Source organism: Ipomoea triloba, chromosome 7 (genome assembly GCF_003576645.1).
Source record: "Ipomoea triloba cultivar NCNSP0323 chromosome 7, ASM357664v1".
In the NCBI taxonomy this organism is placed as follows: Eukaryota; Viridiplantae; Streptophyta; class Magnoliopsida; order Solanales; family Convolvulaceae; genus Ipomoea; species Ipomoea triloba.
In genome coordinates, this window is record NC_044922.1 from 3,288,036 (window position 1) to 3,303,616 (window position 15,581).

Consider the following 15,581-nt stretch of genomic DNA (forward strand, 5'->3'; position numbering starts at 1 on the left):
ACAGATACACCATACTAGGAAGATATGTGACGGACTCGACAGGAAGATATGTGACAGACTAGACTAAGGGGGTGTTTGTGTTTTTTAAAAAAGTAATATGGTCTGAAGATATGTGACGGACTAGACTAAGGGGGTGTTTGTGTTTTTTTAAAAAGTAATATGGTCTTGGAGGCAATCCCAAGAAAGCAAACAATTGGCTTGATAATTACAATGTTCTAAGTCTGAGGCTCGAACTTGCCCCCTCCAACATGGGGTGCAACCAAATGTTACTACCGGATGCCACTAGACCACAAGGTCATTGGCAGAGTATTGTAGAGTTAAACAATAATTATTTTGTAGTTCCATTTTATTTAGTTGGTTAGTCTTCTTAATTATTTTTACACATCTCGTTATATAAAAACAAATGGTGATATTTTGAAATAGTTTAATTGTTCATATGAGGAATGTTGTAATAAAAAAAGCATAGGGGTGCCAAATAAAAGTAGTTATAAAATACAAGGTCCAAAAGTAGAATTAAATAGGCTTCCAATACTCCCACGCTTCCTAATGAAAGCCGTGAACTGAAAGTTTTATCAGCTCTCTCCGACCCGACGAACGGCAGAGTTTCCGACGACGTGAGAGGTTTATTTGAAACCCAATTATACTTTAAATCGTCGACTTTCATGGTAATGCATACAAAACCATGAAAACCTCAGCTCCTGAAGTCTGAACCCTAATCAAATTGTAATGAAAACAATGAGTGGAAACGAGTTCAGGTTCTTCTTATCATGCGACATCAATCTTCCGGTCACGTTCCGGATTGAACGCCTCGAAGGAAAATTGCCTGCACCTAAGCTCCCCGGCTCAGGTTCTGTTAATTTATAGCACTGAGATTCGCCTACAAACATTGAATTGCTCGCACGAGAGGTTCAGTTAATAGTTGTCTTGTTTCGATTTCTCAGATGGTGTTGATACTGTGATGAATGCAATCGACGATAGGAAGCCCGAGTTGTATGTAGAGAGCACATTGTACATCGATGGCGCTCCCTTTGGACTTCCCATGAGAACTAGGTTTCATTTTTGATGATTTGCTCCATATTTTTATGTGTTTAATTCAATGTCAGTTAAAATAGTTGAGTCTCTGTTTATATAATTCAGTGTTCATGAAGAATACTTTTGTTGTAGGCTGGAATCTAGAGGTCCATCGTACTGCTGGAATGAGCTTATCACATTGAGTACAAAGTACAGAGACCTAACTGCAAATTCACAGCTTGCACTTACTGTGAGTGAATGTGTTTTAGTTATATCATATCTATTTTGGCAAAAAGTCCAACCTTTTTGTAGTTTGTAGACACTTTAGTAATTCGAGTGATTGGAGTTGGTTGCATGACTCAATTTTAGAATGCATTCATAATTCAGAATTTCATTGTCATCATTTTTTTGGGCATCCAAACTTGTTTTGCTTTCTTTATTGAGTAAGTTTAATCACTGCAAGGATGATAAACATTTAGACAGTGTAAAACAATATCACATGTTATATAGTAGCATATATAAGTATAAATAGCTCAGATATTTTTTTTCCTTAGAAAGCAGGTATAAGGTATTCTAAATGGTATGCAGGATGTAGAAATCCTACACCATGTTTCCTTTTGATATTTTGTTCAGCTGTTATTGATTTTGCACCAAAGAAGCTCTTGTACTAATGATAAGATATTAAGATGACAGCTGTACTGTGCTTTTGTGTAGTTATGATTATTATGTTCTGCTACTGCAGGTTTGGGATGTTTCTTGTGGAAAGAGTGAGGGAGTAATTGGTGGGGCTACCATACATCTTTTTAACATGAAAAAACAACTGAAAACAGGGAAGCATAAGCTTAGACTTTGGTCTGGCAAAGAGGCAGATGGGTCTATTCATACTACAACTCCTGGAAAGGTTTCCATCAATCTTTTTCCTATGAGTGCAGCGGTTTTTGTTAATTTCTTAAGTTGGGTTAATTGCTGAATTTTATTAGCTTTTACAATGGCATAAGGCTTAACCATTGCTTGACTCCATTAGGTTCCTAAGGAGGAACGTGGGGAATTGGAGCGGTTGGAAAAGCTTGTGAATAAGTATGAGCGTGGACAGATACAACGAGTTGATTGGTTGGACCGCCTTGCTTTCAAAGCCATGGAGAAAATCAAGGAACGAGAGAACAATAAAAATGGGAGTTCTCATATATACCTGGTTATCGATTTCTGCAGTTTTGAACACAGAGTTGTATTCCAGGTAGCTCTTCATTTTAAGTAATATTCCGTAGTTAAAATATACTATTTTATAAATTGAAGCTTTTGCGAAAATTACTACGGAGTATATTATATTCGTTGATGTATCTTTCCCATGTAAATTAATTATCACTATTAGGTTCATATTATATACTTATTAAAGATATAGCTTATGTGGGTTTTTTTTTTTTGGGTAGCATATTGATGATGATTGGTTATGTATTAGCTAGATAATTATGGCTAATTTAAATTTTTATTTGCCAGTTGATTGTGTTTGGTTTTGAGTATGAACGTTAATGCTCACCCTGTTTTAGTGCTACTGAGTGTACCGATATGCTATTACTGTGTAGAATATTTTTATTGTTAAAAAAAAATTAGTGCAAAATAATTCCTCACTAAAAGCTTTTATTGTTTTTTTTTTTTAAATAATTTTTTATCTTATAATTTAAAATTTTTTCCTGAGTTTGAATGTTAATTATTATTGCAATACAAACTTTCATACAAATGTTATTCACGCATTTGTAATTGCTATATATAGGAGTCAGGAGCAAATTTCTTACTACCATCTCCTATAGCTTCAACAAATGAGTTGGTTACAGTGTATGACCCAGAGGTTGGAAAGATAAATCCCTCAGAGCATAAGCAGCTAAAGCTTGCAAGGAGCTTAAATCGTGGAATCATTGACAGAGATCTTAAACCAAGCTCTACTGAAAGAAAGTATGCTCTAAATAAGAATCAAAATCTATATGCACTAATAGAGGTTTAGATAATAGTACTATTCTTATAATTTGATAATGCCACATTTTTTTTATTATTAATTTTGAAAGTTTTATTGTACCCAAGTTTTCAGTTTTTCTCAATTTTGCATTGTCGTGTTCCTTCTCTGTGGTGGAAACTAATGAGCAAAGCTATACATGGTTTGTAGATCAATACAAAGAATATTAAAGTACCCACCAACAAGGGCTCTGAGTGGAGATGAGAGGCAACTATTGTGGAAATTTCGTTTTTCATTAATGTCTGAGAAGCGTGCTCTGACAAAATTTCTCCGTTGTGTTGAATGGAGTGATGTTCAGGTATTAATTTAAGGCCTTTTCTCCAATGCATACTCTCAATCCTTTCTTGATCCTGATACTGGAAAGATTAGACTGCTAAATGAGAAAATTTTACCCTGCCTCCTTAAATATGATTTACACACTTAAAATATCCTGCAGTAAGATTGAAGTCTATAAGACTGAGGAATATATGCTTATCTGCTTGCAGGAAGCAAAGCAGGCATTAGAGCTAATGCACAAGTGGGAAACAATTGATATGTGTGATGCATTGGAACTTCTCTCTCCCCTTTTTGAAAGTGAGGAGGTTAGTATTAGATATATCTTAACAAGTGTTTTTACTTTATCACCTTGAGCATGGATGATGAAAGCTAAGGCAAGTGGTGCTCTGAAGATGATATTTTAAAGCATTTGTACTATGGCTTTTAGATTAAGATCCATGGAGAAATAATTTCTCAACCCTGGATGTGTTGCCATTGGTTTCCCATTCTTCTTATTTACTAAGAGTATACTTCAACTGCACTTGTTAGTTTTGCAACAAGGAAAAATATTTGCCCTATGATTTACAGAAATCACTACTATAAAGATGCAAGCCATTTTATTGAACAGGGTCTTTCTTTTTGAGGTTTTAGATTTCCTTTTTTATGGGGTACATATCGAGTTTTTGTGGGTCTTATGGTCACTGCTTTTCCATTGCAACTGGTTCCATGCTTCTAGGGTAGGTGTAATCTGAATTTGAGATGAATGGTTGCTCTGACTAGAAATTCCATGCATTTTGTTGATCTGTATACATGGAGCTCTTTACGCATCATCTTTTTTTTTTTTTTTTTTTTTGGGAATGGTTTTATAGGTCCGTGCCTATGCTGTCAGTGTTCTTGAAAGGGCTGATGATGAAGAGCTTCAATGTTACCTTCTCCAGTTGGTTCAAGCTCTTCGATTTGAGCGCTCTGATAAATCTCGTCTTTCTCATTTCCTTGTGCAGCGATGTATGCTTCCTGTAATAAACATCAAAATCTTCTAGGACTGTTTTATTGGAAGGAGGGAGTTGGGGGATGGGGTGTGAGTGCGTTTACTGCTTCTAGAATTGTGCTTTACCATTTTAATTCTTTGCAGCATTACGCAATATCGAGTTGGCCAGCTTTCTTCGTTGGTTTGTTGCAGTAGAGCTGCATGATCCTGCATATGCAAAACGCTTTTATTGTACGTATGAAATCCTGGAAGAGAGCATGTTGAAGGTTTGTGATTTCCATTTTTTTGAAATATACTGCTTAACTGTATCATATGTAAGGCCTTTATTAGACTACTTTAGCACTATTTTCTAAAAATTTTTAAGAGAGCATTTTCATTGAATTCCTTCAAGGAAAATGCTTCAACATATTGATTATGGATAATATATAGAATAGAATCCATGGGGCTTTTCTCTATTCATTGCATTGGAGTCACCACCTTAATCTCTCCCAACATCTGATGCATTTACTAAAATATGGGCTTTTCACCGACACTGAAGAGTGAGGGGGATCCATATTTATAATTGCTGTATAAAATTGAAATTTTGAAGAAGTCACTGTTAAAATCATTTATAAATATAATCAGTCTACTCTTACCACAAACTGAAAACAAAGTGGATGTTATATATGACAAAGGAAGTATGTTATGGAGTAATTTGCAACTCTAGATTCCCTACCTTTCTTGTTCCAGTGTTAATGTTGTATATTTACTATTACTCTCTGTAAATGGCAGTTGGGAGGAAGTGTAAATGGAGATGAAGATGGTTTTAAGTTATGGCAGAGCCTGGTGCGGCAGACTGAATTGACAGCTCAACTATGTTCAATAATGAGAGATGTGAGAAATGTCCGTGGTGGGACACAGAAGAAGATTGAAAAGCTTAGGCATCTTCTTTCTGGCCTTCTTAGTGAGCTTACCTACTTTGATGAGGTGCTTTTATTATGGAACTTTCTTATAAATTTAGCTCTAGAACCTGTGCCATCAAGCATCTAATGAATATCATGATGGTGTGTGTTCAGCCAATACGATCACCTCTCACCCCAGGTGTACTGATCAGTGGGATCATTCCATCAGAGTCATCAATATTCAAAAGTGCATTGCATCCACTACGACTAGCATTCCGAACAGCAAATGGTGGATGTTGCAAGATCATTTTCAAGAAGGGCGATGATCTTCGGCAAGACCAATTGGTATATGCTCTATATTGCACATTGTATTTGAAAGATCTTTTTGATTATTTGGTGGTTTGTTGAATGATGCCTGTCCTGTTCCTTCTTCACTGCTGCTCAAGTCAGTGTGAGAGAGAGTGATATAGAATAACAAGGCAAAATAATGACTGGTTGTTGCAGGTTGTTCAGATGGTGTCTCTTATGGATCGACTGCTCAAATTGGAGAATTTGGATCTGCATCTAACTCCATATCGAGTACTGGCAACTGGACATGATGAAGGCATGATGGAATTCATACCATCAAAGTCATTGGCACAGGTAACCTTCGTATCATTTCCTATTTTTCCTCTTTATTGTTATCTTTTTCTGTCATTATTTATCTTTTACGTAGTATTATTTTGGAGGAATCACAGACATGAGAGGGAGGCATCTTATTTCCTTCTGGAATTGTGGCTATGTATTTTCTACTGAGCATTTGCATAGACATCTAGAAGTAATATTAAAAGCCCACAAATAAATTTCACATCACTAATCAAAATGGTTTATGTTTAGGCATGGGTTAGCGGCACTAGTACAATTCATATCATGATAACTAACAATAATCATTAATTGTTTCCAGATTCTCTCTGAACATCGCAGCATCACAAGCTATCTGCAGAAGTTCCACCCTGATGAGAGTGGACCATTTGGCATTACATCCACATGTCTTGAAACATTTATTAAAAGCTGTGCTGGCTACTCAGTTATCACTTACATATTGGGTATTGGAGACAGGTGAGTTTCGGTAAATTGAAACTGCCCAAAAATTCTTGTTTGTTGTGCCAACACCCAACCTTTTCTTTTACTGAATACTCAACTAAAAGCAGTTACTATAGTTATTTCCCCTTCAATTTCTTTGAATGCATTAAACATACATCAGGCACTTAATGAACTTTCTTGGTTTGCAGGCATCTTGACAACCTTCTACTCAGAGATGATGGCAGACTATTTCATGTTGATTTTGGTTTCATTTTAGGCAAAGATCCAAAGCCCTTTCCACCCCCTATGAAGCTTTGCAAAGAAATGGTTGAAGCTATGGGTGGAGCAGAAAGGTATTTATTCTACCATAGGTTTTTTTTTTTTTTTTTTTTTTTTAATGCTTATTCTCATTACAAAAAACGATGTTCTGAATATATATCTCCTGGTAGATACAGTGACCCTATGCTTGAGAAAGCTATTGTTTGAAACCCTTTATTACTTCTCCAATTTGCAGCCAATACTACACGAGGTTCAAATCCTATTGCTGTGAAGCATACAATATACTCCGGAAATCAAGCAACTTAATATTGAACTTGTTTCATCTAATGGCGGGTTCCAATATCCCAGATATAGCTTCTGATCCTGAAAAAGGCATTCTTAAGGTGGCTTCTTCTCAATTATCTTCTCTTATTATTGGTTATACATTTTTCTCTCGTGCTGACCTGGGTTCTCTGATACGTGTAGCTTCAAGAGAAGTTCCGATTAGACTTGGATGACGAGGAGTGCATACATTTCTTCCAGGACCTCATCAACGAGAGTGTCAGCGCATTATTCCCACAAATGGTTGAAACCATTCACCGCTGGGCACAATATTGGCGGTGATCTATGGCATAATTGTTACTTGTTAGGTTTCTGCAAATACCACGACTTTATGAACTTCACTAGAATTTAAGTAAAAAATCCATTGAAAGGTAGCTGTTAGTCAAATTGATGATCTTCATGAAGCAACTCAGTGAACGGTCAGTCTTCATGCTCAAGTTGATTTTCCTACACTGAGTTTCTCATTATATATTTGAAATTGGCTCCTCAGTTTCCAAATGCAGAATATGAGTGCTACCATCTGCTCACTTCCCTCTGTCCCAGGATTCCCAGCTTTGATATGGCTTTCTTTCTACAACTGTATATAGACTTTGTTGCCCCACTAATTGCTACACCATTAGTTTGAGAATGTAATGTAACTATTAGTTCAACCTTATTAGTTATACCATATCATGAAATCACAAACTGAGCAGTTATTACAACATTCAATGTCGATTTATTTAATTTTGATGGCAACCGTTTGATTGTATAATTCACGTTATAATTTTTTTAATACTATAAAACATGTGTATGTGTCTTGTGTTGTAAGTTTTTATGTCTTGTGTTATAAAATTCTGTACCTTAAGAGTATGAATTTTGTGTACCTTCTGGTCCAGTGGCATCCGGTTGCACTCCCATATGGAAGGGGGTGGGTTCGAGCCTCAGTGGAGATGATATTGACTCTTTGTGCTTCAGTAGGTTGAGAAAGTAGTTTTGAACGGATACTGCATTGTAACAGAGTCAATAGTACTAAAAAAAGAGAGTGAATTTTGTACTTGGAACAAATTAGTAAATGTGTTACACACAACATATTGTTGTGTGTTATGAATTTGTCTTGCGTTGTAAAATTTTGTGCTTATAAAACATAAATTCTCTACTTAAATTAGATTTGAAAATAAGGAAATATATAACGTATATGTGTATTATGTTGGGAGTTTTTGTCTTATATCATGAAATTCTGTACTTGAATATGAATTCTGTACTTGGAATAGATTAGTAGTTGTGTAACACAAAACATATTGTGTCTCATGTTATGAATTTATGTCTTGTGTTGTGAAATTATCTGCCTATAGAACATAAATTCTCTATCTAAATCAGATTTAAAAATAAGTAAATATATAATATGTATATGTGTCTCGTGTTGCAAGTTTTTGTGTCTTGTGTAATGAAATTCTTTATCTTAAGAGTATGAATTTTATATCTAGAAGGCTGGAATAGATTAGTAGATGTGTAGAGAGATGAGAAAAGACGAAACTTTTCGATTCAGAGTCCAGAATACTATCTGTCCAGAATACTATCTGAACCCTGGCCACGATATAAATTGTGATACTTATATGCATACACTTTAGCTTGTAGAGCCTATTATTAACTCCGGCCCATAATTAAATAATTAATACCATGTTAACATACAAAATATGATTTTTTTTTTAAATTTGTTGGTTTGACATTAATGTCTTTTTGTTTTTGTTTTTTAATAATTATGTATAACTACACATGGTATGCTTGTTGCACCAAGTGGTGTGAGAACTAGGATTAATAATATTCAATACAATATAAATAAAATACATAATTACTTATGAATGTGTGAATATGTAGATATGAGCCCTTTTTAACTTAATAATAAGAAGATGTGAATATTTTCCAGCTTAATAGAAAAAGTGATAGGTAAGAATCTCTCTTCTATTAGGGTAGCAATGCTATATGCGAGCAACATTTATTCCATCATTAATTAATAATTAATAAATATAAAAAATAATATTTTCTTTCAAATTCAGAGTCCATTTTTCCTATCGAAGATGGCTTTTCCCTTTCGAGATGTCAAAGACCAGTATGAGAAAGACTAGTCTACCCTTATAATCTTTGAATTCGGACCAAGAAACTACTCGTCTGACGTGGCGAAACACGATTGGATGGATAGCGTACCTGAATCAACCAACGGTAGATCAAGCAACAACCGCTGAACATGGTGGCATTTCCGTGAATACAACCCAAAATGCAATGGCAACGCTGTAATTTCACCTCACCTGTCTCCCTTTATTTATTGCCTCTGATTTCCTGATTCTCAGCCTTCGATATTACGCGTTGATCGTAGGCTTCAATTCTCCCTTCGTCTCTCTCTCCCTCTCTCGCGTTTTCTCTCGCTAGATCCCTCGTTCATAAGCTTCTCTCAGGTAAGCCACAATCGTTATACGCAGATTCATTGCGGATGGATTCTTCAGTTTTATTTGGAATTCGTTTTATGTGAAAAAGCTGAAATCGATTGGTTTTTAGCTCAATTGAATTTGATTTGAGGTTGTTTGTTTCAGATTCAGAGATTTGTGATTTCCGATTAAACTCTACCTGTAACATGCAATTAATTTTTTGTTTTTGTACCCCGATCTAACGATTGGTGTGTGAATACGATGTGATCTCTTGGGTATTTGCATTACTGCTGCTTATGGAACTGTGAATTAGAGTTTGGGATGAATTAGAGATTGAGATCCAGCAAGTTCGATTCTGTTTTGTTGAGATGGATTAGAGCTGAGTTACTACTGGAAAAAATTATATGCTTGTGCATTTTGTTTTTGTTACAGATCCATTGATTTACTTATATTTGACATCAATTTGCATGCGTTTTTTGTATCCTTGATCTGATTTTGTGATTTGATGTAATGATATATAGGGATCATCAGGAAGAAAGAGAAATGGGGCTGACATTCACCAAGCTCTTCAGCAGGCTGTTTGCCAAGAAGGAGATGCGTATTCTGATGGTTGGTCTTGATGCAGCTGGTAAGACAACCATATTGTACAAGCTCAAGCTGGGAGAGATTGTGACTACCATCCCTACCATTGGTATGGTCTTTAACCAAGATGCTGCTTGAAGTTTTCTTTTCTTTGTATTAAGTGTGGCTTTTACACATCTCTAATACACTTTGACAGCGTCAGATGGTTCCTTGGGTTGATTGTTTTCCATTTGTCTTGGTTATCATGCATTATGCTATCACTTGGATATGATCATATGAATATTAAATGGCTTTGGAACATTTACACTTTATGAAAGTAGATAGCTGCCGTGGATGATGTTTATTAATTGACTTCCCCATACCATCTTACAATTTCTTCATTGGATTTGCATTCAGCTTTTATGTGATCATATATCACTCTGGTGGTTTTGACATTGCTCTTGTAATAATCAAATTTCTGCAGGTTTCAATGTGGAGACTGTTGAATACAAGAACATCAGCTTCACAGTTTGGGATGTTGGGGGCCAAGACAAGGTATGTTAAGTTCTATCTTCTCTTTTCAACAGTTAAATCTATTGTTCTATTTTATACAATACATATGTTTTGAGAACTATATATTCATGAAATCCTGACTTGTTACCTCAATATATTAAGTACAAGTAAACTGTATGCGTTGCATTGCAATCTCTTAATTGATTTATTATTTCTTCTTCTTTCAAATTTCCCTTGGCAGATCCGTCCATTGTGGAGGCACTATTTCCAGAACACACAAGGTCTCATCTTTGTTGTTGATAGCAATGATAGAGATCGTATTGTGGAGGCAAGAGATGAATTGCACAGGATGTTGAATGAAGTAAGATGCTTCTCTTATATGCCTATGTATCATTGTATTGCTGTGAGAATGCTCATTTAAGCTTCTAGAACTGGAAATTATTGATGCTTAGTAAACTTGTTAGTTGTCACTGCTTGACGTAATGAGGTAATATTAGTTAAAACTGACCAAAATGTGTAAAAGACACCTCAGGAAATTAGGGAGTTATTTTGTAGTATTTGATTATTGACAACATTAGTGTTTAGGGATCACACCCTGAATTCATGAATTTGATTATTATTTCTGCAGTTATCTATCATGCTGTCTATTAATGTTTTGTACGTGTTGAAGCCATGACATTTTGACGCATGAAATGATAATTTATAGCATGATTAGCTTGATGGTTATTGTGTAGTAGAGTTAGTGCCATAAATCCCATAATAATATGCACAATTAATTTGATAGGTAGTGGTGCTAATTTTTAGCATAGGTAATGGCATATATTGTAGCATAATTAGGATGAAAGGTTGCAATGTTAAATTTTCATTTCTATCATAGAGATATACTTTCTTGGAGAACAAAAATTTTTTTGATCACAAATAATCTCCACTTTTTAAAGATTGACCATACTTTTGCTGAAGTGCATGTGGAAAGAGAGGGGTTATTGGAGAGGAGGAAGAATGAGAGAACTTTAGTGCTCTTTCACTCGGGGATTTTCTCTCTTCATTTGATTAATTTAAAGAGAGCTTTAGTTTTCTTTCTTAAATGTCAAAGACCTTGTAGTTTAGCTGCATAAGCTTGTGACTCTAGGTAAAAGGTGTAATAAGTTCAATTTTCATTCACCTCACATGTACCAAAAGAAAAATTTTAAAAATTAAAGAGATGTTTGGGTAATATATACCTAAAATGGATAAGATACTTGTCCAGATCTGGAAAGCCTGGATTGTATAAAGTTTATTTGTCTGACATTGTTACTCATATATTGTTCTAGGATGAGCTCCGTGATGCTGTGCTGCTTGTGTTTGCTAACAAACAAGATCTTCCAAATGCAATGAATGCTGCTGAGATCACTGATAAGCTTGGTCTCCACTCTCTCAGGCAGCGCCACTGGTATAGTTTCCTAAATTTTAGCCCTTTGGTTATTTTCTTTTCTTGGATTAGTGTATTTATGTTGTGCCTTTTCTGTTTGCAGGTACATCCAGAGCACCTGTGCTACCTCTGGAGAAGGTCTTTATGAAGGGCTTGATTGGCTTTCCAACAACATTGCCAACAAGGTAATTGGAACATGATATTGAAGCAAAATTTCTATTCCCAACTATCAAGGATGAAATTCGTAACATGATATTGCAATGTGCTTTTATTTACAGGCCTAGACAGGTAAAGAATTCTCTCGTGGGTTGATCCTGGATGCAGGCGGGTTTTTATCTAGTTTCTTTCCCCAAGTTGGTGTGGTTATGAACATCCTTTTAAAGGCACTTATAATCTTTGTAGGACTTTGAATTGGCTTTTTGTAGTACAAAGAGTTGGATATATGTAATTTCATGTCTAGATTTGAGTACAATGTTTTGAATTTGTAAACGATGATTAATTTGTTGCTTACGTTGCGTCTGTTAATGGTTTAGCACTTTGATCTTGCTGTTTTCTGAGTTGCCTTTCCTGCAATTTGGTGTTTAGGAGATGATGATATGTTAAAATTTGCTGACTTTTGGAATTGACATGGGTCATTGGTAATTGTCAAATTAGGATGATCTTCTTTTGAAGAATTAGCTGGGGCCCACTTTACATTTTAGATTGTCCTTATTTAGGATGATGCTTAATTATAGGTGCTTTGCATAAAGCTGGTAAATGTTTTGTATGTTGGATGCAAAAAGAAAATACAAGGTAGTACTTGAAAAAGGCAAACCGGTTTTTAACCGGGTAGGGAGGGCGGGTGGGCGGAGGTTAAGAACAAGTTTAGGTTGGTTTACTTTAGAAAATTGTTTTTTGTTTTGTTTTGGTTTTTTTTTTTTTTTTGATATATTCTATTTTTAAAATTTTCAGTTTTGATTCCTTGTTTTTTTGTTTAAAAATTTTGTTTATTAACATTCAAAATTTCAAATTTATTTTTTTATACTAATGTGTTATAAAATTAACATATGTGTTATTTCGAGTGATTTTTATACATTATATTTAAAATATTTAAAATATTTTTGAATATTTTTGGTTTAAATGGAATAAATAATTTTTATTTTTAAATTTAATGATTTATGTAGGATTTTTTACATTTTATATCTGAACCAAATTAAATATATCTGAACTAATAATCTATTAAGTTCACCTAAATATTCGTTAAATGAATAATATATATATATATATATATATGTGTGTGTGTGTGTGTGTGTGTGTGTGTGAGAGAGAGAGAGAGAGAGAACTGCAGTTGCGCGGACTGTTATACTTAGCTAATGGAGCAGTTGTTATACTTTGGACCATGGTCATGGTTGATACTGTAGTTGTGTTGAAAGAGAACTACAGTTGCGCAGAACAGCTGCAGTTGTGTTGAACTGATACTGCAGTTGTGTTGAAAGGGAACTGCAGTTACGTAGAACGTCGTGTCCGTCCGTATCGCAAAGCTGGTCGACGCCAGCTGTAATGGTTGAAAATAGGGGCCCAACCAAGACCCCCTAATAAAGCTTTTTTCGATAAAACAAACGATTCGTTCCGACAATTTCGGTCAGATTAATCTTGTTGAATTGATACTGCAGTTGTGTTGAAAGGGAACTGCAGTTGCGTAGAACGGATACCATTTTATCTGTCTGTTTTTATTAATCAAAACGACATTGTTTTGATGCTGCGTGGTCCACAGTATAATTTGCGCTAATGGAGTTAATTGCCCCAATTATGTAATTAGGCTGCACTATAATTATGAATAGTTAGCATTCATGGCCCATTTCATTATCTTATTTAATTTTTGTTGAGCCCATTCAATTTATATGTTTCTTTGCCAGCGAAGAAGTGTAAAACCAAGGGAAAATTGGGACTTTGAATAATTGTCAAACCTGTGAACTCTCACTCGGGAGGGGTCATAGCTATGCTGCTTGGCCACAAGATCTTTGACATTGCTTACTTGTTGTTTATTAGTCTAAAATAATATTACAATAATCAACAACTTCGTACAAATGTTTTTTTTTTTTTTTTTAGAAGAGGGGCAAATCCAAAAATACGATTACAAAGAAATATCGTTTCCCCCGAAAACTAGCCCCAATTTGATCTTCGCAAAGCATTTTCCTCAGCTCACTCGGAGCCTCGTCCAACAGAAAACAACCACTGAAAAGACCAAGAGCTTTCTTAGCTAAAGCATCAACCAACCTATTCTGCTCCCTGTACACCTGCGTGATTGTAATGAACCTCCTCAAAACCATTAGCAGCTGCATGACACCTTTGGACTAAATTACCAATATTCCCATGAAGCTTAGAGTTTGTACGCAGCATATCAATGAATCACTTTCAACAATCAGCTTATTCGTAAACCCCATCGTCGACACCATGCGAAGACCCTGAAGCACCCCCCAAGCCTCAGCCTCATCACTGGAACAACAGCCTATATATCTTGTACATAAATCCACGTTCCCAATCGCCATTATGGTCTCGCAACACTCCACCACAGCCCGCCATTCCGTTTGTACCATAGCTAACGGGCATTGTTATCTATAAGCCCTTTGTCGATGGAAAGTTTGGCTTTCAAACTTAAATTTGACCCTCACTAATTTATCTAAAATATATCTGTCCTATTTAGTAACATAGTTTATCAGTTAATTTTGAGTTACTTGACCAATATTAGTTGTATGGCTTGTTTAAGAGTAAATTTCACTTTTGGTCCTCTGACTATAGCACCTTTATTAATTTCAACACTTGACTTTTAAAAGTAACGAATTGATCCTTTAACTATGTTTTTTTTAACGAATTTGGTCCTTCCGGCTAAATCACTGGTCAAATGAAGAACAAAAGTTGTTCATTATTATAATTTCAGAATAATAAACAACAAGGGCAACTACATACATATAATCCTTTACAGTAAGAAAGAACGTAACAAGCTAAGAAATGTATATCATTCATGCATGCATGCATCCAAATCTGTACTGTAGTCAATATTAAGTAGAAAGAAAGGGATGATCTGAGAATAAACTAATATGACTGCAGGCATCCTCCTCCCTGGTCTGCATTGATGGTTGCGCCCAATAAGGGACCTGCTGGCTCTTGCAAAATCTCTTCAGTAAGACCCATATAATTACCAACGTCCTCCAAACGTTGTTGGATAGCAAGCAGTTCGGGATCATCAAACAAAATATCCAAATCGAACATTAAATCCATATCATCATCACCGCCATTATTATAATTCTCCCCTTGCACAGATTCTTGCAAGACAGGTTGCACAGATTCTTGCAGGACAGGGGCCAAAATCTGCTGTTCTGTAGGGTTGATATAACAATAGCTATCATCAACGCCATTATTATTATTCTCCCCTTGCATAGATTCTTGCAGGACAGGGGCCAAAACCCCCTCTTCTTCTGTAGGGTTGATATAACAATAGCTATCATCAGCGCCATTATTATTCTCCCCTTGCATAGATTCTTGCAGGACAGGGGCCAAAATCCCCTCTTCTTCAGTAGGGTTGATATCAATTTTTTCCTCAATAGTCGGTAAGTTCTCCATGGCGGTGGCCGTGGAATTTGCAGCACCCTCAAGTAAGATTCCCAAAATGGTCTCAACGGGGACATCCTTGATTTCTTGATGAGGTTCACTACCCGCTCTCTTTTTTCTATGGAGCCTACCCAGGACAAAATCCTTTGTATCTTCCAGATTAGGATACGTCGCCGTAACGGCATCATTTAGATAAAACTCTTTGAGAAGCCATTGCCGATCTTGCTCAGGTTCCAATTTGTTCTGGTAAAGGAAGCTCCGCTTATACCCTAACAGCGCCCCGGTTTTCTTGTCAATTATTGGCTTTGCT

The 15,581-nt window shown here is 35.7% G+C and overlaps 2 protein-coding genes across 4 annotated transcripts; both read left to right on the forward strand.

The window, feature by feature from the left end:
• The first annotated feature begins 516 nt into the window (after nucleotides 1–516).
• On the forward strand, nucleotides 517–7,601 carry LOC116024675 (phosphatidylinositol 3-kinase, root isoform). 3 transcript variants are annotated; one of them, XR_004099513.1, is made up of 18 exons: nucleotides 517–847; nucleotides 942–1,050; nucleotides 1,165–1,261; nucleotides 1,754–1,912; nucleotides 2,036–2,245; nucleotides 2,780–2,958; nucleotides 3,167–3,314; nucleotides 3,502–3,597; nucleotides 4,141–4,276; nucleotides 4,404–4,525; nucleotides 5,031–5,225; nucleotides 5,315–5,485; nucleotides 5,645–5,782; nucleotides 6,084–6,238; nucleotides 6,412–6,555; nucleotides 6,717–6,864; nucleotides 6,947–7,221; nucleotides 7,293–7,601. XR_004099513.1 is itself a non-coding variant. In XM_031265628.1 (17 exons), exons 1-17 carry the CDS (start codon nucleotides 727–729, stop codon nucleotides 7,082–7,084), a joined length of 2,466 nt encoding a protein of 821 aa, XP_031121488.1. In that variant the 5' UTR covers nucleotides 517–726; the 3' UTR covers nucleotides 7,085–7,601. The 3 variants fall into 3 exon arrangements, 1 of the variants encoding a protein (XP_031121488.1); XR_004099514.1 differs by having other exon boundaries at nucleotides 7,306–7,601; XM_031265628.1 differs by having other exon boundaries at nucleotides 6,947–7,601.
• Nucleotides 7,602–9,078: 1,477 nt separating this feature from the next.
• LOC116025527 (ADP-ribosylation factor 2) lies at nucleotides 9,079–12,237 on the forward strand. The gene is made up of 7 exons (XM_031266768.1): nucleotides 9,079–9,231; nucleotides 9,723–9,892; nucleotides 10,247–10,317; nucleotides 10,517–10,636; nucleotides 11,586–11,704; nucleotides 11,787–11,868; nucleotides 11,962–12,237. The coding sequence occupies exons 2-7, from the start codon at nucleotides 9,745–9,747 to the stop codon at nucleotides 11,965–11,967; spliced, it is 546 nt and encodes a 181-aa protein (XP_031122628.1). The 5' UTR covers nucleotides 9,079–9,231; nucleotides 9,723–9,744; the 3' UTR covers nucleotides 11,968–12,237.
• Nucleotides 12,238–15,581: the final 3,344 nt, after the last annotated feature.